Source organism: Hippopotamus amphibius, chromosome 3 (assembly GCF_030028045.1).
Source record: "Hippopotamus amphibius kiboko isolate mHipAmp2 chromosome 3, mHipAmp2.hap2, whole genome shotgun sequence".
Taxonomy (NCBI): Eukaryota; Metazoa; Chordata; class Mammalia; order Artiodactyla; family Hippopotamidae; genus Hippopotamus; species Hippopotamus amphibius.
In genome coordinates this window covers 155,858,779-155,885,977 of record NC_080188.1, presented here as the reverse complement: position 1 = coordinate 155,885,977, position 27,199 = coordinate 155,858,779, and the positions used below count along the sequence as shown (strand labels likewise).

Below are 27,199 nucleotides of genomic sequence, written 5' to 3'. Positions count from 1 at the left end.
CATTTAGCACTTTCAGTTTCAAACTGGGAGAATTCATAAATCATTTTCTTGCTATCAGACCCCTTGGGCTTATAGAATTTATAATCATTTTACTGTTATTATGAACATTTCATTTTATCTCCATTGCTAACGGCCCAACGGTGTTCTGAGTTCCTTTATAAATATTTGCATAACTGTTATCTAAAAACGGTTTTGGTCAAGGTCATTCATAAGGGGAAAGCATTCCCAGCAGGGAGGGATGGGTTACAGACCTGCTGTTAACTGTTTCCTTTCCAATAATAAACTCTAGAAAGAGAACAGAGATTTTGTTTTAGTCATTGCATAGCAACCAACAGGTGATCATTAAATATTCATTAAATAAATGAATAAAGCTCTAGAATGTTGATCATGCAGGGCAGTAATGATCCCACCGATATCATTCTGAAATGCTAAGAGAACCTGATAAAGGCAGGAGTCGCCAGTTAAAACCACCAGTTGGAAATATATACACAATCTAATAATTTGAGAATCATTTTAAAGAAGCTAGCTTCAAACACATTTTGTGTGATGTTACTATTTTGTGTATGTATAATGCACCAAATATTATCTTCTTCTGTGTGTGATTTTAAAAATTAGCTACCTGTTTAATTAAAGATAACTTTTATTGTATTTCTTATTACAAAAGCAATACATATTACTCACAAATTTTAGCATGATTTTATTTATCCAGGAAATAACCTTTTCTCCAGAGAAATATGTCTCTTGGTTTATACTTATAATAAAAATCAATGAGAAAAACATATTCAAAAGAAATCCACTCTGCCTTAACATAGTTATTATCCTTTTACAGAAGACAGACACATTCTGAAATTTTAATTTAAGGTAATACTATGGACATTAAACTTAAATACTAAAAAAAAAAAAACAAAACAAAACTTAAATACTCAAAATACTTAAATTTCTACCAAAAAAAAAAAAACTGACAACATAAATTACCTTACATTCTGATTAAATACATGCAGACATTAATATGGGGACTTAAAAATACCTTACATGGATGAATAAATAACTAAATAAAAACATTATCAGATCATCAAAAGACTGTATTTAGATGCAGAAAGAAACCTGCACCACAAGAACAAAATCATTACAGTACGACATGCTATGAGCAGCCAGATGAAAATTAACCTGCTACAGAGCAGAGTCAGGAGACTTTCTGAAGGCAGCTTTGTGCAATTAAAATAAGCTCCTAGTTGCTGGTTGCTGAACTGCCAGCAGCCCAGCGCACTGCATCTTAGGGAACAGAGTCCTGTATCATCCACAGTATAAAAGAACCATTTAGGAAAAGCTGCATTGCATTACTTTTCTTGCTACTCACCCTCTTGACCAGCAAGTGAGCATCTGAATGAAAAGGGGAAAATTTTTGTAAAAGCTAAAAACACATTATTCTTAAAAAAAAGAAAGAAAAAAAAAGCATTTTGCTTGTAAGATGTAGTATCTTTGGGAGCTTCCATGCCCTCCTTCAGAACCACTGACATATTAAAACCACATATTTGTGCATCTGGAAATCACTGATCTAGGGAATAATCACCTGGCTTATCTTTAAGGGAAACCACATGATTGAAGGCTTGGTTCCCACCCCCCACCCCACCTTTCACCCCCCCGCCGACCCCATTCCCCCAAGGTTCTACATGAGAGACCAGGAGACCACAATAGTGACAACTAGCTAAGAGGAAGGGATTAGAAGACCAGATGCTCTTGAAATCACAGCCACAGCTTTCTTAGAGACCGTATCATGGTAGCAGACCCCACAGAAGGGCGTCTCCCTATACCTGCTTTGAAATCAAAAGAGCTCCCTGGCAGGGTTGATTCCTAAGGAAATTTTTTACTTCTTCATGTGATCCAAATGGCACCCTACTTTCCTCTCCAGCCCTCATTCCCAAGCACCTCTTCAGCTCTGAGGTGTAAGAAAATACAGTAGCTACAAAAGAGAACTCAGAAGAAGGGTACCCATTTTGGGGAGTCTTGCAGTCAAACCCTGCCCTCAAGGGGCCTGGAACAAGAAAAACTTCTCTAAATGAAAAGGTTGCTGACGCTGCTCTTCTGTCACCACATTAGAGATGTTTTAGGGACTGAATTTCTCAGATACCCTCCACTGACATGGTGAATTTGTCTCGTTTCCAATGTGACAAAAAAGGGATTGCTAACCTATGTATATTGTACTCTAGCCTGTGCACTTGAGTAGATGCAGACACCAGCTCTTACAGCACAGGAAAGGTTTGTTGTTGAGCCCTCTCACTTGGAAACAATTAAATGTGAAGAGGTACATCTGTACATTAGGCAAAGAATAGCCAGCTAGGTATACAGTCACAGGTCGGATGTTAAATGCCGAAACGGAATAGGATTGACCAACTTGGGCCAAACCCGGCAGAGAGATGATCAAAACGAATCGGTCCAGGCTGTGAAATGTTTTCAGGCAGAGGGAAGTCAGGTTTTTCAGTGTCACTGATATTCCCATTAGGCATGAGGGGAAGAAATGTGGTGCAGCTTTTCCAGGCCTCGTGTGGGTGGCCCCAAATGTCCAATCCCCACTGAACTTTCTGTTCCAGCCCCTGCGGAGCTGACATGCCAAGGTTTTCAGTAGGCCCAGTCTCCCGGAGAGGTCTGGCCTCAGCCTCCACATCATCAGGAGAGCAATGTGGAGGATGCCGGAGAGGAGAGCCTATGCACAGCCAGCGAGGTCTCTGCCTAGGAGCCAGAGAGGAAGAGAAACAAAGCCATTACACCACCGCCAAACAACTAATGAAGGAGGTTGAGCAGAACCCCTCCCCCACCCTTCCAGTGCTCCCCAAGGCTCACATCCCCACATCCAGCAGTGGACACACTGGTGGGCTAGCACACGCCCCTCTACTCTTGGGAGTCAGACAAACTCTAATGGCCTAGTCCTGGACTTCTTTCCCTGAGGAACCGACCTTCGGACCGGGCACTCCTTTCAGACCTGGAGCTAAGATACACACCTGAGATAGGAAGTGGAAGTGGTAGGGAGCCCTTGGGTAAAAGGAGGGTATTTAGACTACATGAGCCAAAAGACCAGGCCAAAAAAGTGATACTGAGGGCAGGGGCTACTTGGCTTCTGAGGAGGGTCCCTACCACTGTAGTTATCCCAGTCCATCCTGAAATCGGCCATCAGAGCAGAGATCAACTTCCTCCCATAAACTGGGATCCAACATTTGACCTTGTGAGAAATTCTTCCCCCCAGAACAGTGTTTCTCAAATGTTAAGTGTGCATCTGAATTGCCTGGTCATCCAGTTGAAATGAAGATTCTGATTCAGCAAGCCTAGGATGGGACCCAAGAGCCTGCATGTCTAATGAGCTCCGGGTCCTTGTTAAGGTAACAAGAAATAATGCATGAGAAGCGACATAGTCCCACCTGTTTTTCCTGTCCCAGAAGCAGTTAAGTGCCATTTAATCCCACTGGCTATAATCTCTTTAGAAATAGGCAGGTCATATTTTAGAAGATACAGCCCACTAAATTCTAAGAGATCTCCAAAGCTGGTTTCTGTCTTTTTTTATTCCACAATAAATAATGAGTCCCATGTTGCCAGTGTGAGTCACAGCACAGTGTAGTCAAAGGTAATTTTTTCTTAATTCTTGTAGAGGCGCCAAAACATACACACAACTAAGGTCAGGTGCCTTCCATAATGTCCTTCCCAACTTCCCCAGAAGGTGGTGCAAGAGACCCATGCCTCCACGGAGGACTCTAGTCACTCTGTGGACTGGCTTTTGCTTGTCTGAGGCTCAATCGCCAAGCAGCCTGAGAAAAAGTTTTGGGGGTGGGGGAGTGGTGGAGAACACAGCCCAAAATACAAAACAAAAAACCCAGAAGCCTTCTGATAGATTCAAGTTACTCAGCAATTTTATTTACCCGTTCTACACACACACACAAAAACACATTTCAAATACAGTTTTACACCTTATGTGGATCTGAGTGCCGTATTTTGATATCAGTGTCACTAGACTAATAGGATGCTAAGCATTAACATTCCCCCTTTCAACACAGCTGTGCCTAGGAAACATCCAGGATAGCTCTGTTGCTTCAGTTCCCAATTCAGTCCATTCCATTTAACCCAGTGGTGCTCAGCCCACTTCCAGCCCCTCCAAAGGGCACAGCTGGCGGCCAGTCCTTTGCTTTTGCCACAGGAAAACTATCACCATATCAGAATGAGTTGATCTTGTAACTTCAACACAAGAAAAAAAAATGTACACAAGCAATTCAAATACAAAAAACATTGAGTAGGTAATATAGGTCATGGATCCCCAGTGACAGCCTTACTGAAAAGAATACTTTTGCCAAAATTTCCTTTGCATTTTTATTGATTACATTATGATTAAGAGGCAAATAGATGCCGGACTAAAAACAGCAGCATTATCCAATGGAATGCTACAGCCCATGCCAGAGAAGCTGAGGACACAGAAAGTTCAGAAAGTGAAGTCCTGCCCAGAAATGGGGGAATGGATAGGAAGACTTCAAGTAGAGGTAACAATGTCAGGCTCTGAGCAGGCATTTCCTTAGCTGAGTTTACAAAATACCTTACGAGTGATGTTCAACCTTCATTTTCTACAAAATGATTAGCATTTGGCTGCTACTCTCAAAGAAATGTCTATTGAAAATCATAGTGTACAGAACGGCCGCCTAAAGAAAAGTGGTTACTTTCTTTCTTTTTAGGACATGTGCAATAGACAAAGAATCAAAATAACAAGCATACAGTGTCAACTGGTACAATCAGAAAACAGACTGTTGGCTTACAGACCTTAGTAGAGCCTGTTGGTTAGTCAGCATAGGAGCCCTATCAGAATCTGTCAGGCAGCATGTGGACCCGGCTACAGTCTTTCAGGCAGCCAGCATATAGATACTTCTAGACACAGTGTTCTGGACACGATGAGTCTAAATTAAATTCCTGGACACGCTTACGTCTGTGTCACCTGGATTGGAAGTCAGAGGTCAATCGTGCCAATGTTGCAACCTGATTCAATTGTGAATCAAATTCAAATTAAAATATTTAATTCCAATAAAATTAAAATATTTAATTCAAATTAAAATATTTAAAACACAAGTCAAACTGTATACTGGAAAACCTGCGTAAAGTTATCAAATTTCTGGAAAACAGACACAACACAGCCTCTGGGCTTAACAAAGACAGTGGAATGTGCATAACACTATACAACCCAGATAGAGTTCCCCCGATTATTAGACACTATCCCCCTTGTCCTTTGGCTACCCCTAGCATCAGTAAGTTTCTCTGGTACTCAGATCTCCTTCTCACAGAGACACCACAAAACGGATTTATTTCCAAAGTGCTATATCATGTTTCTTCAAAATGCCAGTGCCTCTGAAGATCAAACGTGGGTTGCAAAGAGGAACACTCAGAACCTCACAGGAAACACTCAACCATTCAGTCTAGGATACAGGTATCTCGTACTCCTAATCTTAACTTCTTGGGAGTTGGGGGGAGGGTGCCCAAAACAACACACAAAAAAACAAAAACCAGAGACAAGGAGATGGGGCAGACCCCTAGCACAATGCATGTTTTTGAAAGATTTTCTTATTCTACTTTCCAATTGAATGCAAAGCAATCTCCTTAACAACACAAAAGCAAAAAACAATACGATATAATAAATAAGAGCTAAATTCCAATTTAAGGAGTAAGAGACAGGAAAAGCAGCTAGTTCTCTAAATCCACTTTAGATTCCTCTTCAAATCTGTCACGGAATTCCTTATTCAGTTTTAAAGCAGGAAAAACACAATCGAATATATAGTGATTTTTTCCTTTCTCCATTTTCTATTAATAGATCAAATGCTAAAGCCTTCACCTATTTATCCCATAACACAACTGAAAGCCTCAGCAAAAGGTACTCTGGAGTTCATCGCTTCTTAGTAGGATTTGTGATAGAGACATAATCATAGTAACATGTATATACTACTGATACACTCAAGGAAGAAGGGGAGAGGAGGACAGGAAAGAAAAGATAGGGAACAGGACTTGTCTAAAATGTGGAATAAGAGCTCTATTCAACTCTATGCTCTCCTGGCCTCTTCCTGCTGAACGTTCTCTGGAGGGATCTTGCTCTAAAAACCAAATGATGCTAAAATCCTTGCTATTGTCAAGCTCTAATTTCTCAAGTTAAATCTGAGAATAAGAAGACCACCTCAGACTCCTCTTCTTGGGGAAGCAAACTAACACATGGGGAGAATGGTGAAATATCAGCAGGCTGAGAGCCCAAACAAACATCCCAGTGCCCTGTGTCTAATGCAGGGGTTTATAAAAGGGTAACACAATGCTAGTTTGTTAGAGAATTCTCTTCTCGCTAAGAGTGCATACAGCCCAAAGCCAAAGTCTTGGATCAAAATGCTCCTTCTCATGCATCAGCTCTGAATCGCTCTCACCTCACAGCAAAGGACAAGACTGAATGCTCATTTGAGCTAAAGATGCCACCAGCCAAGCAAAGCTAGACAAGGCAAGCTTGTAAAAGTGCCACACACACCCCCATCATTCTGGGGGACATTCCCACCTCCCAACCCTTTTAGTCTCATAGACATAGGACAAGAGAAAAGTCAGAAGGAATCTCTACTCCATTTCAACGTCCACATTTACAGACTCAGTGTGTTCCTCTTTTGCAAATGTTCATTTATTATAAATTATATGCCCTTTCTCTAAAATAACCTTTTTCAGGGCAAGGACCTTTTCTCCTACTTCTGTGTCTCCTTTCCCCACCACCACTCTACCCAACCCACAGCCCCATAAACATGGACACTAAATACACATTATATAATGGCTAAACGGGAATAGGAAGTTACCTTACCTCTGGAAGGCAATTTCGAGCAGAATCTATGCAAGCGGCCTTTGAAAACTGGCTGTGGTGTCCCACTCAGGATGTATGAATAAAGGACTCAAGGTCACAAACCAGATGTCTGTGATGATAACCTTTATCATCCCACAAGTTTTATCTCAGTACCTCTCTCTAGAGTGCTTAAAATTCTCAGCTATTATCATAGGACATTTATGATATAGTAATTTGTTCCACATCACCCTGCAATGAAAGGGTTAAAGCTGGAACAGGTTGCTGCCTGAAATAACAATGAGAGGGTAACTTCATTCAATACTGTGATCTGCTCACACATCTAACTCCAGAGAACTGTCCTTTCAGGATCATGAGGAATTCAGAATTCCTAGGTTGATGCTTTGTCCAAGGAACTACTATTTCTCCACCCAACATCATAAAGTGGAGTTCTGGTATGGAGTAAGATTCAGAACCATCAGAGAAGCTATTTAAACACATGCATGTCCAGACTCTAATCCCTGAGACTGAGTCAGAATTAAGCCTAGAGTGGACCCAGGCATGTGTATATTTCAAAATTTCTATAGGGGGTCTAAGCAAGACTCCCAGATGAGAACAACAGCAAAAGGTCTCCTATTACCAAAAAAAAAAAAAAAATCCTTGGCAAATAGTTAACTTGCTCTCACTGATCACCTCTAAGAGACAGATTGATAACTTTAAGGTGGGGAGTCCTCTTTCTCTTTTAAAAATCTCATGAGAACACTAGACTTGCCTCTCAGAAAAATGCACATATGTATAGTCATACATTTTCTATACCCAATTGGGGGAGGTATGCCATCGTGGGCCACCAAGGGGCTAAGAAACTGTACTCTAAACATTTCCTGTTTAACCCTGCAAAAAAAATTAAATGATACAAGTAAATAGGTAAACACTCAAGAGCTAGACCCCACAGGATTCCAAGACTACTCTGGACATCAAGATGAGATAAAATAATACCCTAGTGAGGAAGATTTAATTTATCACCAGGCTTTCCCAACATTTGGGGGGAAAAAATTGCTCATGCAAAAGAATTTTTAACTTAAAAAAAAGAAGCAGCTCTAATGAACACTTCTCTGCCTTTCCCTTGAACAACTGAAGCTTCAGTGGTGACTCCTGAATTTAATTCTGTCCTTCTGAACAGTCCCAGAGGTCACTGGCTTTGGCAGGAAAGTTTCTATAGTTGGCAAAGAAGCTGGGAGCCACTGGAGAAAAGGTAGGACTGCCCTCTAAGGGCCCTGCAAGAGCTAGAGACCAGCCTACTCTCTCTCCTAAACCTTATCCCTCTGCAGCCCAGAACCTTATGTCTGAAAAATACAAACCAAGATATTTCACACAGACCGAGAGCCAGCTTTCCACATGGCACTGAAGACTTTAGGATTGTTTCTCATGAAAGGAGGCAAGAACTCTCATCCTATGTCTACCTGCAGGCTCCAGAGCATCTGTGGATTTTCTATAGCCTGGGCTCACCCTCACAGCACCTGGCTTGAGAGGAAGGGAGAAGGGAAAAGAAAGGCTCCCCCAGTCCAGATGCATCTAGGCCCACTGCAGAGAACATCAACGGAGGCCAGACTTCTCTCCGGCCCACCGCCCCTTCCCTCCTAGACACACAAACAACAATGCCATGCGTCACACTGGGCAATCCAAAGGGGACATGAGAGGGGGAAGAAAGCAGGCAGGTAAGGACTGTGAGTAAAGCACACCTTGAAGAGACAAAGGTGGTGGGGAAACGGGCTTCTGTGTCCCCCCCACCCTGCCCCCACTTTACCAACACAAGGACATTGGTGAGTTTCGACACCATGGACGGACAAGAACCACAGCATGCTCAGCCCCAGCCCCAGCTCTGCCAGTCACCCCAGGAGAGTGGGTCCCTTTTCCTCCTCCTCCAGACCATCCCAACTGAGGACCTGTCCGAAAACATCCAACTAGCCAACCTGCCCCTGCACGGGGAGAAGTCTCACACCATAGACTAGCTAAGGTTGGTCAGGAAACACATGACCTCACGTTCTCTGCTAAGCTTCATGGTGTGGGGCCAGGGGGGTGGGAGTTGGAAGTTAAATGACTCCTTGGTGATTAGTGACAAGGGCAGGAGGCCAGGACGGGAGGGAAACACACGGTTACACCACCGGAATGCTGACTTGGGTCTTCGGCTGGTCGGCCCCTTCTTGCATGTCCAGGGCACGAAGAGGGCTGAGGGGCTTGAGGGGCCGGCTCCCAACACTGTAATTTCTTGGACGCCTTATTGTATTCGAACTGGACAGAGGCGTAAAGCTGTTCCTTCTCATCCTTACAGGGGTTTGGTTCTTGGGGAAGTTGTTCTGATTGGAAATGAGGGACACCACACAAATGAAAGCCAAGCCAAAAGCTCACTCATAAAGGTTAAATAACGCTTGTAACCACAACAGCCTCCTCCACTCCTGCTCCTCTGCAGATAGGGTTTCATAAGACATGGGCCATGGCCTGGTCCCCCAGCCCTGGGAAGTTAAAGGGTTGTAGGGGAAGAAGCTCCTTGAGCATCATACTTCGAAGCAGGAAAGAGGCTCAAAGAAAGGAAGGGGCTTAAGATCACACAAATTACCAGGACAGACCTAGGAACAAACCTACACCTCCTGATCCCACCTCACAGGCACCTCTGGATCCCGGTTTCTAAAGGGAGCACTTTCTGGGGGACAAATCTGCATTTCAGTTCTGCCAAACACTTTCCATATTTCACTAGATTTCCAAGAGCTAGTTTTCAAGGTTAAGACTCATGAAAGAGATACTAATTTTAAAAAATAATAATTCCAACATCTCTTCCTTTTGGAAGCAAGCAGACTACATAGGACATGAATTCTGGATCTGTTTTCCTTTTGTTCATAAAAAAAACCCCAGTCTCTCGATGTCAAAGTTTCAAAAACTCGAGGTGGCTGGGAACCTGCATGTCAGCCATGGGAAAATACTTACAGTTGGCTTGTCACGGTGAGTGTTTACAGCCTCCACGTTGAGTTTAATTGTTTCCACTTTGCACCCTGAGAAAACAGAGGAAAGTGGAGAGGCCTTCAGGAAAAAAGCTCAAAGAAAAAGTCCTTAGTTTCAGCATGGTAATAAAAGAATATATATATTCCCAAATACATATATACATCCCTTTAAAAATGGAAGGCACTGATGGAACTTCCCTGGTATACAGGGGTGATGAGGCTGAACTTCTAGGCAAACTTCAGATAAAATTCAAAAATCCTGACCTTCCTTAATCCCCACCTCCTGCCCAGTGTCCAGGCTCATAGTTACCATAGGCCACAGGAGTAAGTTTGAAGATGGTATGGAGAGGGCACCTCAGGTACGGTAGCTCATCTGAAAGCAGAAAGACCATGTGAAGGAAGTCTCAGTATTATGAAGCAAGGTCAAGTTAGTGGAAGAGAGCAGCTAAGGCGCTCATGAGCTTTCTTTACCCTGACCTGGAGTTACACAACTCCTCCTCTAAACCCCAGACAGTTATCAACATAGCCTCCAAGGAAGCCACCCAAGCTACTGAGTGGCTAAGCAAGGAAATAAGCCCACTTCAGATCCTTCCTTGCAGGTAAAACAGGAGTAAGTGCCAAGGCCAGGGCCCGACAGAAGGGAAGACTGGGGCACCCATGGGTATACCAAAGGTCAACTTGCAGGCTTCCCAGCAGCTCAGGTAAATCAGGAAGGGAAGGAAGGGGAGTATCAGAGAAGACAGCAGCACTTCCTTACTGCTCTCCCCAGAAACTGTCTACCCTGAATCCAAAGGATGAAGATGCTTCTAAGATACCACTCTCTTTGCAGCCCAAGGAACAAGCCAGGAATGTTCAACCACTTTTCTAATGCTGCCAGGAGTGTTAGCTCAACGCTGCCCCTTTAGCCAGGCAGGACCAAGAGCTCTGGCGGCAGCCACTCTCCACTGGGGGCTTTTGTACCAGCAGAGTAAATTCAGCAAGTAGTTGGCCCAGTGGCTGCTGGGAGTCCCACACTGCGGCCTGAAGAATGTACTCTGATTTGAGTGGAAGAGGGGGGGTGCTCTGGTTGCCAGGGATCCTGGTGCCACCCCAGGTCCAGCCCCCTCCCTGTGGATGTGTCCCCAGCCCTTCCCTCCAATGGCACCTGCACCCTTGTCCAAGAAGTAGGCCAGGAGGCAGCGCATGACAGCCTGGTGGGAGATGACGAGGACGTTGCCCTGGCGCTCCAGCTCCATGATGACAGGCTCCAGCCGCTGCACCAGATCCTGGTACGACTGTGGGGGAAGTGGGGCAGGCTGGGAGGAGGCCAGGTGCAAGCTGGCAGCCAAGTCGGTGGCTGCGTCCAGAGTTAAGAGGCTTTCTCCTTTCTCCGCAGCTGGCTTTCCTCCTGGAGGCTCAGCGACTTTGTGTCGCCTGCTAACCCACCCCCCACTGCCAGCCCTGGTATCTCTTGAGAATGTTCAGACCCTTCAAGAGCTATATTCAGACTGAGAAAACTGCAGGTCAAGAAGAGAAAATCTGAATGTAGCCTGTGGTTTTTTTTTCCTCCCCACAGAACAGGCAGAGGGTAATGCAACAAAGGCTCCTAGGGATTTCCTAGACCCCTGTTGTTTTGTTTTATTTACCTCTGCCTCACACATCCCTAGACTATGAAGCCACTGAGACCAGCAAACAGCGTTAAACACCGCAGATGAGAGGAAAACCATTCATATCCCATATATTTACTTGGTGCCTATACCTGCCTGGGTAGGGGTGGAATAAAAAAAAGAATTTAAAAAAGACTGTGTTGATTCTAAAATATACTGAACAACAGAGGCTATCTTGTTACCCTTTTCTATGGAGATCTTAACAAATCAATGAGGCATTCAACTGCCTGAGCTGAAATAAACACAGCAGGACCCAAAGGTAGGACAGGAAACTAAATGATGCCTTAAGTACTTTCTAGGTCCCCAAACTCACATTCAATCCTTCCCCAAAATTAAAGCCAGACCCCCAGCAAAGGGTGGGCAGTCACCCCACACGAGGAAAATCTCACCTCCCCTCCAGGATATCGATACAGATATTTCTCTTCATCTCGAAGCGCAAACTCGTCTGGGTACTGCTCTTCAATCTCCGCGTAAGTCATCTCCTCACACACGCCCTGCAGGAGCCACACGGCTGGAAGAGGTGAACTGGACCCACACAGCCCCCCAGATAAAAAGGCAACCCTGAAGAATATTAGTTATCAGTGCCAGGCACTGGGCCGGCTCCCTTCATGCACTGTAACTGACCAACTGGCAGGGTTAGGGCCACTGCGGGAGAAGATGGTCTCTCTAGCTTAAGCTGCTGCTTTCTCCTACTGCTGTGGGGAACATAGAGTTCAAGAAAAGTCAGCAGGATAAAAGGAACAAGAAAGCAGGGAAGGAGGGGAAACTGAAGGCACTAGGGAATTCTTGCAGAAGGCATAAAAGGGTACAGAGGAAGGAAAGAAAAAAAAATGCCTACTTTTGCCCTCAAGGACCAAGAAAACCAAGAGCAAATTTGGAAAGGACATTTCCAGAATAGCTGACCATGTGACCTAAGCAGAAATTAAGTGAGTTGTCAGCTATTTCTTTTTCCTAGGAGGAAAATATATGAAGGAACCAAATGAAGCTTCACTGCCCCCAGGTGCCAGGGGATAGCTCAAAAATTGGTTCGGATTGCATCATTGGCAGGTGTGTCAAGCAGGCAGGAAGCCCTGATTGGGGGTGCAATTGTTCCCACGTCTTCCCCAAACCAGCCACAGATTCAGCTCCCCCAAGTCTCTACTTGGTGGTTCTAGTTTTCTAGATACAGCGGCCCACATGGTGACTTCTGAGAGTTCCTGCCTGAATAGAAGACCCTTACTAGCTTTTTAGCCATCAGAGCTTCCTACTCACAGCATCAATCTCATTCAGAATCTTCCACTGCTCGTAGGTCACCCCCAGAGATTCAGCGGTCTGGATAGTCCTCTTCAACTGGCTAGTCCACACTTTGAGGTCTGCTATCTCCTGTTCCTCCAGAAACTTCCTTAGAGCCTGGGCAAACTGGGGTGTGAAATAAAAATTTTAAAAGAAAACATACACAAGCAATCCCCTGGCGGTCAGTGGTTAGGACTCCACGCCTCCACTGCAAGGGGCACGGGTTCGATCCCTAGTTTGGGAACTAAGATCCTGCAAGCCATGCCTGACGTGGCCAAAAAAAAAAAAAAAAAAGAAAGAAAGAAAGAAAACACACACACAGGGACTGTTAACTCAGCCTAGAAAGGACAAGTGCATGACCCCAGTCAAACTCTGAAAGGCGCTACATAGTTATAATAAATCCAGGAGGACATGAACTCTAACCGGAGCACCCTGTAGCGTGCTGAGCATACAAGCTAAGCCCAATAAATATCTGATGGCTGAATCATCACAGCAGAAATGGTTCCAAGTTACGCACCCTTCAATGCAGAGCTAGAATCGGTGAACAAGAAAACGTCTCTTCACTTGCTTGACTATCTGAAACCACAGCCTAAGCCCCAATAGGATTCCGTAAGAAGTAAGGGAATCAAAGAGATGACCTCCACCATGCCCTTCTAACTCTAAGCCTGGGAGATCCAGCCTGCTGGGTAGCCACTCACCTGTTTTCCCCTCACCGAGAGGCCTGAGTCACCCCCAATCTTCCCCAAGAGATTGAACTCGCTCTCTCCATGCCGGCAAAGGTAAATCGTGCGAGGATGGACATGGATATTCATGAGGTAGTAGACGATCTTGCTCTGGATGTAGTCCTGGACTTTGTTCACTAGAAACCGCTGGCCCACATTTATCACTTTGATGAAAGAAAGATCCCTGGGACAAAGGAGGGGGAAAAAAATCCCCTGGGTATGAAAATCCGAGGATAACAGGAGGAGGGGAAAGGATCTGCATAGTTACTTGCAGGCTCCCAGCAGCTCTTCCGCCTCTCCTCCCATACCCCACCCATGTGGAAGGAACCACATGGAAAGAGCTGGATCACTCCTCAGACCCAAGATGAACCTCTCATCAGGCAGTACCATTTCCTCAGTAACTACACTGTGCCAGCACAGTAGCTAAGTGTGGTGAACAGAATTCAGGCTTCCGCTCAGGGGCTAGACTAGATGACCTGAAGATTTTGCTAACCCTGAAGTTTGTCGAGAAGCACAGAGCCCACCTGAGGCGGTCAAGACAGAGTCAGAGGATGGTATCCACCAGTGGGGAGGGGCGGAGAGAGGAGTAGGCAGAACCACAGACAGATCTTTGTGTGTTCCCACCTCTACCTAAATCAAGTTTCTCTCAAAGGCACTCACATAGACTGCTTTGTGGCCATCATGGAATTTTTCTCACTATAAAAATAATGTGTTTATTCCAAAAAAAATGTTTTTAAAAAAGAATGATGGAGGACTTCCCTGGTGGCGCAGTGGTTGGGAATCCGCCTGCCAATGCAGGGGACATGGGTTTGAGCCCTGGTCCGGGAAGATCCCACATGCCGTGGAGCAACTAAGCCCGTGTGCCACAACTACTGAGCCTGTGCTCTAGAGCCCACGAACCTCACCCATAACCCTACCACCAGAGGTAACATCTATAAACACACACAGACACACACATTCTAGAATATTTTTCTATGTAGGACTTTGGGCTAACTAAGAATATACTATTGTGCCACATCTAGGGCTGCGGTTTTCAACTTCTGTATTGAGAAACACCTCCAAACACTAACAAACATTGAGGGCAACACACTTGAAGGAACTGAAAGACTCAAAACGAAGCAGACCACCGAAGCAATTTCACATTGTCTTGCCATTTGCTTGGCTGCAGGGCTGTATTCTTATCTGAATGGAGTTGTTCTGACGGCATGCTTTTTGAAAGGCCACCTTCTTACGGGTCTCCCTGTGCACATATCATTCTTCAACATGCACTTGGCACTTTGCTACAGCTCTTATCGCTCACACACATCAAATTAAGCTGTGTTCTATGCCACACTGCTGATAGGCACTGCCATAGTCACATATAAAAAAACCAGATAAATATATATATATATATGCACACACATGTACAACATATTATATTTTATGCAAAGTAAATTTACATACTATGTTATTTTACATATGTAATGTGCATACATACATATGTATTACTATATATATTTTTATATATGTACATATGTACACACATATACACAAAATAAACCTTAAAAATTGATCAAAAACAGATGACACACCTTTCAGGGGTGTCCTACAACACCCTAATTCAAAATTACTGATCTAGAGCAGTGGTTCTCAACAGGAGGTGACTTTGCTCCCCAGGGGACATTTGGCAAAGTCTGGAAACCTTTTTGATTGTCACAGCTTGGGAGTGCTACTGGTATCTAGCGGGCAGAGCTCAGGGACATTGCTAAAGACAGCTACAGTGCACAAGACAGCCGCCCATAGCACAGAATCAACCGGTTCAAAATGTCAATCGTGCTGATGCTAAGAAATCGTGCTCTAGAGGACAGAGCAGAAGAACTCATGATAAAAAACACGCCAGTGTTCAAGTATAAGATTCAATCCCCTTAGAGGCCACAAATCCACACCTTGTTTCCCTGGAATGATGCAAACATAGGTCTGGATGGTCAGAGGGAAGTCTAGGGACAGGGGGAGAAAGGCTCTTTTCTCAAATGAGACCCCTGCCTCAGGCCCTTCGAACCCTGGCCTGAAACCTTACTTGTCATAGTTGTCTGGGTCAAGGGGTTGATAGGTGACTTTGTAGCACTCAATTCTCTTTAGGAAGTCCTCCATCACATTCTCCCTGTTCCTTTCAGGGTAGTCAGGGCTCGACACCTTTACCTCCTGGAATCATAGGAAGAGCAGGGCCTAGTCAGAGGTCTGCCCTTAACAGCCCTCCTACCAACAGCCACTGCTAAATACAGAGAAGGAAGGCCATAGCAGTGGCCTTTCACTGGAGCGCTGGCAACCCCCACTCACTGAGCACCCCCTCCCTGTCCTGTGACCCTGGCAACCAAGAAGGGAAAGACAACTGGGGAGTCATGTGCCTGCCCCTGGCTGAAGGACAGAGGCAGTCACACAGCTGAAGCAGTTCTTGGGCCCCAATCCCTTTATGTACCTTCCTGGGAAAACAGAATGGGATTCAATTTCTCCCTGTGGGCACTTAGAATAGGGTGCATGATCTGATGCACAGCTGACTAGGACCAGACAACTCTTAAGCAAGTTCTCACACTGCTGGGAGAGCACCCCCATGACACAATGCATGGATGTCCACTCAGCACAGCACAGCACAACCATCATATGGGCACTGGCAAAAGCTGTGACCACACACAGCACAAGGTACTCAGTGCATAGAATGCCGACCTGAATATTAGACAACTGGTAGGCAGATGACCTTCCTGTAAGGTAGCCCTGACAGATTATGAAGTGTCTTGATCTATTCTAAGAACATACCTAGGTCTCAGCATCTAGCTAATACCCAGAACACAGGGCCAGGGCTCCTACAGTTTAAGTTTGGCCTCTGTTCAACAGCTAATTGTTACTTTCTTACACAAAGCCTCTTTCTTCTCCCAAGGGAAGAGTGCGGAAGTACAAAATGGTGTTCTGGCAGATGAAAAAGATCACCCTGTATGGTTAAACATCTATTTCTCCCTGTCATTACTGAACTGACTCACTACCCCACCCTACCAACACACACACACAAGGCATAAAGAGGTGGTGGTATGTGGGGTTGTAACCTACCAGGATGTTGGCAGCAATGACATCAGGATCATCGCAGACGGATTCCACAAAGAATACCTGGCCAGGAAAGGAAGGCAGTGATCAATGAGTCAACAGCGGCCAGGCTGTTAATTAAGAGCACATGCTCATACTTGTCCCACCCCAGCCACCACATCCCCTGGAATTTTTTTTCATGAAAGTGGCCTTCAAGCCCTCTTCATTTAAAAATAGCTCTTACCACATCCCCAGGGCCTCATACATACAGGCTAAGGATCTGAAAGGACCTGAAAGAAAACACTCAAGGACTAGGGGTAACGCACCAAGAGGAGAGAATCAGATGTCCAGTCCTGTCCTCACCCACCAGAGTCAATCAGATCCGCGCACCCATCCTAACTTCCCACCTCCACTCACCCCTCCTCCTTCATCTTGGAGGCCGATCCTACCTTAAAGGAATTCTCCTCGGCAAAGTTCAGAATCAAGTCCCTCCTCTCTCGAGTGGTATTGGTAGCATCAAACACCTGGGAAGAAAGCCCACGGGACAGATGAATGGGGACCATGAAATGAAATCCGACCAATGCAGACTCGAGGTGGGGCGGCACAGCCAGGCTGCTGAAAGGGTGGAGACAGGGGAAGAGGCCGGTAAGGCTTACCGCAATCTGCCCACTGTCCTCCGTGAGATATGCCTTCACGTCTTCTAGTGCCACCAGAGCACACTGTCTGCCAAGAGAGCAGAGGAAATCAGCCAGAGGAATGGGCCAAGGCCAAGCTTAGGCACAGCCAGAGACATGAACAGATGGGATGCCATAGGGGTCACGTCCCTTCCTGTTCAGTTTCCCCTGATCAAAAATTTTCCCTAACTAGACCTCTCAGCTTCCCCGTTGGGATTTTTCTACCATCCCATGCTCTTCCCCTGCCCTATGCATGTATCTTACCCCTCTGGAGGCTAAGCCTAGAAGCACACACACAACTTTCCGAGCCCTGTTCTACCCACCCAAGCCCACAGTGACCTGCCCAGCAGATAATTCCCACCTAAAATCCCCACAAGATATTTACTGAAAGGGAAACCAAGCCCCATCACATCCAGTCTCATCATGGCCAAGAAAGAGCCAGCCTGGAGGCCAGGCCTAGAAGACTCACTTGCGTATCTTCATGGCCTCTTCATTGTCATGCCGGAAGAAGTCGTAGGACTTATAGGACTTGACCGCTTGACGCCGATACACCCCAAGATTAAACACTGCAAAAGACACACATACCCTTCAGCAATGAAACAATAAGATGTTCCAAAGGGGACTTCTTGGTCTAATGTCAGAGTGGCCAAGGGGATGAAAAAAAGCACCATGGTATGTTGGGAACGATATCAGATTAAGAACCAGGTTAAGTTCAAGTTCTGACTTACTAGAATTTGGACAAGTCTTAAATTGTCTGACTTTCAATTTCCTCAGCCACTTTGGCTATTCCACCTGGATACTGCTGGATATTGTAGATGTAAGGGCTTTGGAAATGTAAAGCTCTATACTCATTTAATTCTTAATAATCCTATCAAAGGCACTGTCCCCAAACTAGACCAATTCAGCCAGGCTAGGAGGAACAAGTGTATGGACAGGGAATAAATCCAGTAAACCAGGAAGCAACCAGTATCATCGCCAGGAGCACCCTGTAACCTTGATGCCAGGGAGAATAAGTCTCCCAGAGGCCCATGAGGCCCAGGAACTGATGACTTCCTTTCCCAAGGAATGCATGGTTGCACCTACCTTTGGTGGGCACCCCAATCCAGTTGAGGTAGCGTGTGAGTTTCTTGGACACGTAGGTTTTGCCCCGGGCTGGTAAGCCAATCATAACGATGAGGGTCGGGGAATTGGTCATGTAGGATGCCCACGCTAGAGGGAAATGGAACAGAATAGTACTAAATAACGAGGGGTCAAGTAAGGTTTGTGCACAGGGTTGGGACTTCACGGTAAGAATTTGGTTTGATCCTCATACACCTCAGTGAGGCCGGTATCCAGGAGAACTGGAAAGGCAATCCGAGGGGTATCGGGTAAACCCTCCTAAAAGACAGTCAAAGAGTCATGTAGACTTCCAGAAAGCACCCAAACTAAGATATGTCTTTCCTACTTGTCTAAGGTCTTCACAGAGGCACACAAGGTGGAAAGAGAAAAAACAAAAAGTGGCCAGGATGAGAAAGACAGTAACCATAGCCCCTCTCTTAGCGTGAGAATAGCTAGTAGCACGGGAGTGATGTGGTCATGAAGGAAGGTCCTGGGCCTGGAGAGTCTACCCGTGCAGCACTGAGCCGGCTCCTATAACAGATTCAGCAGGGTTTCTATCCTGAGAACCCCATCTATCCCTTCAGAGCCACAGGCAAGAGTTACTTTGCACACCGAATAAAGAGCCTGGCCTCAACCTGTTTTGGCTTTTGCACTCAGGCCACGAGTTTAAGCCAGAACGTCTAAACCATTTAGACTGTGTCAAAGCCTGCCTCACACAGGTTCTGACTAGACTTCAGGAAGCTTCGTGGTAAAGCTGGCCCACAAGGGCATCACAGCCAGCTTGCCTCAAAGGCCCAAGTAAAAGCAAGACAGTTTAAAAGCAGGAATAGCCATTGGTTCCCCCCCTTCCTCAGACAACAACTGATTTCAGGAATGCTCATTTACAGAGACAGGTCTCACTGGGCAGGTGGGGGCAAACTAGATGCTCAGAAGCCAGATGACTTGCCTTAGGACACAGTGAGTCATGGGAAGGGCTGGTCCTAGAATCCTGATCCTGTGCTTTCTTGGCAGCTTTTCTCCATAAAAAGCTTACTCACAGGGGCTGGCTCCTCCCTGCCCATCTTGCCATGGAGGAGTGGTAGGAGACTGCCCTGCAAGCTGCCATCCATGTTCCTGGGGCCAAGACCCAAACTGAGGTCATCTGGGTACAGATGGGAAAGAACCACTTTTGCATTTGTCCTCCTAGCACTGCTTCCCAGAAGGTGTCCCACAAGTAGTTGCTGCTTCTCTCCCCTGGGACGAGGTGACCCTGTAAGGCTAAGAAACAATTCAGCAAAACGGGGGTATTGGATGGGAATGTCATCTTTCACTTTTTGAGAAGGGAATGTAAAAAGATCTCAATGGAGAAGTGGGCAGAGGGGTGTGGGTAGAGAAGAGACCTCGGAAGGAAGAAAGTTTCCTAAGGGTGTTTAGCAAGAAGTACCCAGAAGCCAAACAGGGCCCTGGTGATGAGGGAGGGGTGGATGCCCTGGCGGTCAGAAGGGTTAGTTTTTAGTCCTTTACCCACTGTGCACATGGAAAATTCCCGGGCCTGAGCAGGATCCCCTCCAAGGTAGGTAATGAGCAACAGAAGTAATTTTCATCTCTGTCCAAACAGGGAGCACAAAGGCAAGCAAATGCCATGCTGCAGCCTCAGCTGATGTTAATCCCTGATCTCTGACCCCTAACAGGCAGATCAGCTGCCTCAGGTTTCAGGAGTGAAATCCTCCTGAGTATTCACTTTCTCTGGTTCAGCACCGCACCCTTCTCAATCCTCAGGGCTTGGCTCATTAGCTGCACTTCTAGTACTGCTTGGTCCACACCTTCCAGCCCATTAGGCACTTCCCCCAAAGGTCCTGTTACCCTCCCTGAAGCTGAAAATGAACTGATACTTGGGAGATGCTCTAAAGCCAACCAGGGAACCAGCTGCTCCATGTTTACCAAACTGGACAGAGTGCTAAGAACAAAGGAAAACACAGGGCACCAAGGACTCCCCACGGTGGCCCCCAGCACCCTACCTCCCATTTTTGTCCACAACACACCCGCACACACCTGCTGCAACCAAGGCTGCTCATTTTCTGGAGGACAAAACTAAACCACACTTCCTATCTCAAATTGCCACATCGGCAAAACTAGGAACATTCTGTCCTGCCAGTTAAAAAACAAAACCATTACCACCTTAATTTGAATAGTAGACACTTTACGCTGATTAATTTCCAAGACAATGTAACATACCCCTTGACAAAGAAGGGAAAGCTGTTTCAATCCTGAAGTTCTCTTCTACCTTCTTTACACAAGGTTGCACTCACTTTCTCAATCTTAAACTGATTTTTCCCTTCATGAACACACTTACTGGAAATGAAGGTGTGATAACTTCCCTCCTGTAGACAGAAAACCTTAAGCCCAGAAAAGAGAAGAGCTTGGCCCACAGTCCCACAATAGAAAGTCAAGGTCAGGGCTCTGACCAGACTCCTGGTTTCATGACTGCCCGATCAGTCTCGGTCACCAATTCTTGTCAGCACCTGACAAAGAGAGCCATGTGGCCAGCACAACTCTGCTCTCTAATTTAAACCTGAAGGGTGGTCTAGAAGGCCAATTGTTCCCAGCTTTCTCATGACCAAGGTCATCTTCCACTTTTTGTTCTAAACAGCCCCAATATTTTGAAATATGCTGCCCTTTAAAGTGTGATTCATTAATAATATCTTCTTTTTACTCATCAGAAGTCATAAAACTGACAATTATCTCCTGCTTTTTGACTGATAAGCATAACATATCCAAGTTCTGCAGTCAAACGCTAAGAGAGTTGATGTTTTAGTCAACTGGTGCAGCTATAGTTTAATGCCCAGTTTCTACTACGCACTTTGAAATATTAAAAACTAACAATATAGAACTTTTAAGGAATGCCGATCAATGTTTCAAAGGTGTCTATCTTTCCTCCTATTACTTCTGTCGGAAAAGCTGCTAGCACAGTCATGGAAAGGTGTATATGCAAGGATGCTCACTACAGCATTGTTTGTGACGGTGGAAAATTGGAAACAACGTAAATGTCCATCAGGAAGAGGCTGGCATATCCACATAAGGCAATACTATGTCGAATGAAGTAAATTTGAACTTATCAACATGAAAAAAATGTCCAGTTTAAAAAAGGGGGTGAGGGAGGGGGAATGGCAACAGAACAAAATATGTACAGTGTGAACCTATTTTCATTAATAGGACACAGCAGAATAAGATTTTGGAAAGAATCAAACTTAACAGGGACAGGAGAAATTGTGAGATTTTCTTGCTTTTTACTTTCTGTATTGTTTGGATTTTTCATGAACATGTATTGCTTTTATAATTGGGGGAAAGTTCATACGGGAACTTGTCTATTCCAGACCTATTCAAAATATCAAAGAATAAAAGAAACAAAGAAAGAAAAGCATGTAGACCTCCCCTGCTGCCCCTAATTCCTGTTTTCATTGAGCCCTGAAACCAGTTGTCTGAGTACCTTAAGGGCACCTCAGCCAGCACCACTCCCCTTCTCCCTCATCCCTGAAGCAGCTGAAATTCCAGTACTGCTCTTTTGGAGGTTTTGGCTCCCTAAAAACATTCTTCAGTCCTCCAGTTCAGGCACTTCCCAAAGTCAGCCAACAACAGGTGTAATCAGCAGCAATGGGATAACGGGTGAGTTATTAATAAAGCAACTGCTGGGTATGAACACTAAGCTGCCCAGGAAGCCTGTTCCAAGATACAAATAACAGAGAAAAGGGAAATACACTAACACATACTCTCATAGACTGCCAGAGTCTCATGGTCCAACCACGAGAGGAGAAGAGAGTAGGGTAAATGAATGACAGTGGCTTCAGGATAAACCAGACGCCTCCAGTGGGGAAGAAGAGGGTAGAATTTGGAAAGGAGCGATCAGGAATTAAGAGTCTAGAGGAAGGAAAGTGACCTGGGATTACAGCTTCCTTGACTAATCAAAAGCCCTCAAGGCAAAAAAAAACACTGCAAAAAAGTTAGGAAGACAGGTGAAAAGAAAAGCAAAACCAGAAGGACTGACACTGGGCATTGGGTAGTGTCAGAGATTCCGACAGTTATCAACTCCCCCCGCCCCCAACCACCACCACCTGTTCCCTGTCTCGTTGGGCTCAAGTGTCCTGCTAACACAAGGGCACCTCTCTTTAAGATGTACATTCCATACCCCCAAATCTGGGTTACCATATTGTCAAACAAGAGGAGAAAACATTTTTTACTAAAAATACAGTTCTTCACGGGGCTCTTTTAAATAGTGAGCTCCCAGCACAGCATTTAGAGTATAATTCAATCTATATAAGGGATAGTCAAAAATTATCCACACTCTGCCTGTAGAATTTATTTTAATTAACTTTTAAGAAAGACAAAAACATCATTTTTCGACATAATCTCCTTGCTTTTCAATACACTTTGTCCATCCGTCAACAAGTTTTCATATTTCCTCATTAAAAAAATGTTCTAGGCTGAGCTGTGAGCCACGAATGCACTGCTGTCTTCACTTCTTCATCAGAAGTGAATCTCTGTCCTTGTAGGGTTGCTTTCAGGGGACCACACAGGTGAAAGTCCAATGGAGCAAGATCAGGACTATAGAGAGGATGCTTTAACACCTCAAAATGAATTTTCTGCAGTGTCGATAGTGTGGTCAGAAGTATGCAGGCGTGTATTGCCATGCAAGATCACAACACCCTTGGATAACAGTCCTCTGTGTTTAACCTGAAGTTTAGGCTTCAGCTCTTCAATCAGCATCTCACTGTAATGAGAACTACTGATTGTTGAACCTTTTTCCTGATAATGTGCCAACACTGGCCCTTGAGAATCCCAGAAAACTGTAAGCATCAATTTTCCAGCTGATGGTTGACTTTTGAACTTTTTCTTGGTCAGCGACTGAGGATGTTTCCATTCCATACTCTGCTCATAGTGATGAAAGCATGTCTCGTCACCAATAATGATTCTCTTTAAGAAACTTTCACCTTCCTTAGAGTATCAGTCCAAATTTTGTTTGCAGATACCCAAACGCTTCTGTTTATGCTCTTCCGTGAGTTGTTTCAGTACCCATCTTGCACAAACTTTTCAAAACATAAGTCTGTCATGGATTACTTCATTTTGAGGTGTTAAAGCATCCTCCCTATAGCCCTGATCTTGCTCCATCAGACTTCCACCTGTTTGGTCTCCTGAAAGCAGCCCTATGAGGACAGAGATTCACTTCTGATGAAGAAATGAAGACAGCGGTGCATTTGTGGCTCACAGCTCAGCCTAAAACATTTTTTACTGAGGGAAACAAAAGCTTGTTGACAGATGGACAAAGTGTATTAAAAAGCAAAGATGTCAAAAAATGATGTATTTGTCTTTTCTAAAAGATAATTAAACTTTCCTAAAGGTTAATTAAAATAAATTCTACAGCCAGAGTGCGGATAATTTTTGACTCACCCTTGTATACTGTTTTAGGAACAAACACAGCATGCAACAGAGTTACCAGTGAAAAATAGCACAGTTTAGCCACACGCCCAACACTCTTCTAACTGCTGTCCTATATTTATACATTCAACTCTCATATCATTCTGGGGAGAGATACTACTAGTATCCCCATTTTATCAAAAAGTAACTGAGGGACTTCCCTGGTGGCACAGTGGTTAAGAATTTGCCTGCTGGACTTCCTAGGTGGTGCAGTGGTAAAGAATCTGCCTGCCAATGCAGGGGACACGGGTTTGAGCTCTGCCCTGGGAAGATTCCACATGCCACGGAGCAACTAAGCCCGTGTGCCACAACAATTGAGCCTGTGCTCTAGAGCCTGTGAGCCACAACTGTTGAGCCTGTGTGCCACAACTACTGAAGCCCACACCTAGAGCCTGTGCTCCACAAGAGAAGCCACCACAATGAGGAGCCCGCACACCACAGTGAAGAGTAGCCCCCGCTCACAGCAACTAGAGAAAGCCCGTGTGCAGCAATGAAGACCCAATGCAGCCAATAAATAAATTAAATAAATAAATTTATAAAAAAAAAAGAATTTGCCTGCCAATGCAGGGGACACGGGTTCAAGTTCAAGCTCTTGTCCGGGAAGATCCCACATGCCTTGGAGCAGCTAAGCCCATGCACCACAGCTACTGAGCCTGCGTGGCACAACTACTGAAGCCTGCGTGCCTAAAGCCTGTGCTCCGCAACAAGAGAAGCCACCACAATGAGAAGCCCGCACACAGCAATGACGAGTAGCCCCCACTTGCCGCAACTAGAGAAAGCCAGCATGCAGCAATGAAGACCCTATGCAGCCATAAATAAATAACTTTATTTTTAAAAAAAAAAAGTAAACTGAGGCATAGGGCGAACAAGCAACTTGGTTAAAAGCTCATAGCCAGGAAGTAGTAGAACCAAGATTTGAACTCAGGCAGTCTGACTCCAGAGGTTGCACTCAAACATCATGCTATACTAGTTATCTTCCACAAGGTGTTTGCCCTTAGTACCTGGCTTCCTTCCCTGGCTGAGAAAGAAGACCCTAATCTCAGAGGTGCACCAACCCTAGTGTCACACCCAAACAAGCTGCCTCTGCTACAGCCCAAACCCCAACAAGCTCATCAGTGCTAGGTGAAAAGAGATGATCATCATTAATCATGAGACTGACAAGGGCATGACATCAAGGTTGAGACTCTGGGGAAAGCTTGGAACATGAGATGATTCCAGGTCTCATGCTGGTTGGCTATTTCCACCTGCTGATATATATAACCACTGAAGTGAGAAGAACTGACTGACAGGGTTTCAAAGGAACCTGGAAGCAGGGACAAGAGTTAGCTTTCCTTGAGGTTCCCCAAAACATCTGGGGACCAACTGCCCAGGACCTTTTGGTCTTACAGTCTACAAGGATGCTTAGGCATGCAGATGCATGCAGACAGGAAATGACACTTCATCTATCTGCAAACCCACTTGCTGTCTGTCTAAAAATTGGGCATGGAAATGCTCCTGTGAAACCCATCCCCAGAGGAATGAACCTGCACGGAAAATAGTTTGCAAAGTGTAAAGACTAAACCTGTGAGAAGGTAAGGTGCCCAAGACATGGCAAGAAGTGAAATGTCAGGGCCGATTTCCCTTAGGCCTGTGGAAATAAGCTACTGTTTCCTACCTGCAACTTCTGCTGTGAGCAGCACCCTCGCAAAACTTTAGCCCAAGAGATAAAGGAAAACTGTTAACACGTTCAGCCCCAAGGAATTCCTGGACCCTGCCACTCTGCGTTACTCACTACATGTACAATAACACTTGCTCTAACTTTCCGCTTCAATCGACTGTGTAGATACCCCCAGGGTGAGGAAGATACAGATTCAGTTAAAGAAAGCAGGAAGAAAATGCTGGGCTACAACAGTGGTCTAGGACAGACATTTCACTGAGTCTACTTGTTTCAGGCAAGAAATTCCCCTGGTAGACTTTGTTTTAAATTCACATGTCAAAGAATTATTTCTTACTGCCACCAAACAGCAAAGTCTAGAATTACAACAATATTTCCAAGATAAAATCCTGGAAGAGAGCAGCCCCTCCTCTTTCCCAACACTCACAACATTTCTTCTCTGACATTCGTAGATTTGTTTTCGTTTCATAGTTGTTGTTCTGTTCTGAGGAAGAGACAGAATTCCCAGACATGGCAGCTCTTCAGGGGACGTCTGGAAGGGACAAAAGGGGATGTAAGGAGGGAAAGGAAGGAAATATCCCTCAAAACACTAAAAAGAGGATCAGTGAGGTATAAGTGAAAGAACCTTGGGCCAAGGGTCAAGTCCAGCCCTCCTTCTCCCAGTTAATAGCTACATGCCCTAAGATAAGTCATGAATGTCCCTAGCCCTTTGTTTCCTTATCTATGAAGGGCTGCACCAGAACCCTACATTTATAATGCTGACTTAGGACTTCACGTTCACATGAATTATCTCCTTCAATCCTACCAACAATCCTGTAATAAAACAGATTTTGCTACCATTATTACTTCTCCCCATTTTACAGACTGAAAAACTGACGTTTATCAAACTAAATGGCTTATCCAATTTCCTTCCTGACCTCCGAATCCAATTTACGAATCTGGGGAGAGTAGTGGCAGCAGTTGGGGATGGGGTGAGTTGGGAATAGATCAAGTTCATTATCATAAAGTAATTGCAGTCCAATGGTAGGATTCACTTCAGAAAAAAAAAAGTGAAGTGGGAAAATCTCAAACATGTTCCCCGAAGGAAAAACTGTAGCTGGACCCAGGAAAAGCCCTAGCATGTCACCATTTCTCCTCTGGTGTTCTTACTCTCAAGCCCTTGTGTGCACCCTCTCCCCATCTATCTCCTGGGAAGCAGTCTATGGCAGAAACACTGGGGAGAAGAGAGGTGGTAAATAACTTACCCAAGGTCACCTGCTGAATAAGGGGTAAGTCCCGACTCGAACTGGGGTGGGAGAGCCCTGAGTTCACTGCGCAAACCCAGACAAGGGACTCTTCAGGAAGGAAGGTCCTACTGCTTCAAGGACCTTGCACTGTTCTTCCACTGACCACACAAATCCTCTAATTCACACGTCAGCTGCGGCTCTGGATCCCTAAACGTCTGCACTCCGGGCACTGCCTGGGGGCCCGCACTTCCCCGAAACAGCTAGGCTTCATCCTCCCGCACCTCATCAGGGCGCACGCAGCACCCCCTTCTCTCGCTCGCCCAGCCCCTTCAAGGTGCTGTACAGCTGTCGCTCACTCTAAGATCCCTCCTAAGATCCCTCCCGGCTGTGGCCCCAGCACCTACCTGGTAACGCGACAGACAGAAGCCGACACTGTGGCCGGGGTCCGGCACACCAGCCGCCGGCGAATCACGTGCCCCTGCCTGGCTCCGCCCACTCCCGCGTTGGCCCTCACCTGGAGAGAATCGTCCACCAATCGAGCGCCCGCAGGCTCCAGGGGGCGGGGCTCAAGTTGGAACCGCTGCCGCTAGCTCGCGAA

General features: G+C 45.4%; 1 protein-coding gene across 4 annotated transcripts; it reads right to left on the bottom strand.

Moving 5' to 3' along the window:
* Positions 1 to 1,664: 1,664 nt before the first annotated feature.
* PFKFB2 (6-phosphofructo-2-kinase/fructose-2,6-biphosphatase 2) lies at positions 1,665 to 27,199 on the bottom strand. 4 transcript variants are annotated; one of them, XM_057726486.1, is made up of 15 exons: positions 27,006 to 27,131; positions 25,803 to 25,907; positions 18,259 to 18,384; positions 17,645 to 17,741; positions 17,158 to 17,224; positions 16,951 to 17,025; positions 16,529 to 16,585; positions 15,507 to 15,631; positions 13,427 to 13,634; positions 12,708 to 12,854; positions 11,846 to 11,950; positions 10,955 to 11,084; positions 10,121 to 10,183; positions 9,797 to 9,861; positions 1,665 to 2,727 (listed from the first exon to the last, which is right to left on the bottom strand). In XM_057726486.1, exons 2-15 carry the CDS (start codon positions 25,885 to 25,887, stop codon positions 2,665 to 2,667), a joined length of 1,413 nt encoding a protein of 470 aa, XP_057582469.1. In that variant the 5' UTR covers positions 25,888 to 25,907; positions 27,006 to 27,131; the 3' UTR covers positions 1,665 to 2,664. The 4 variants fall into 4 exon arrangements, with proteins under 4 accessions (XP_057582469.1, XP_057582470.1, XP_057582468.1 ...); XM_057726485.1 differs by lacking the exon at positions 1,665 to 2,727 and adding an exon at positions 3,875 to 9,171 and having other exon boundaries at positions 27,116 to 27,199; XM_057726484.1 differs by lacking the exon at positions 1,665 to 2,727 and adding an exon at positions 3,875 to 9,171.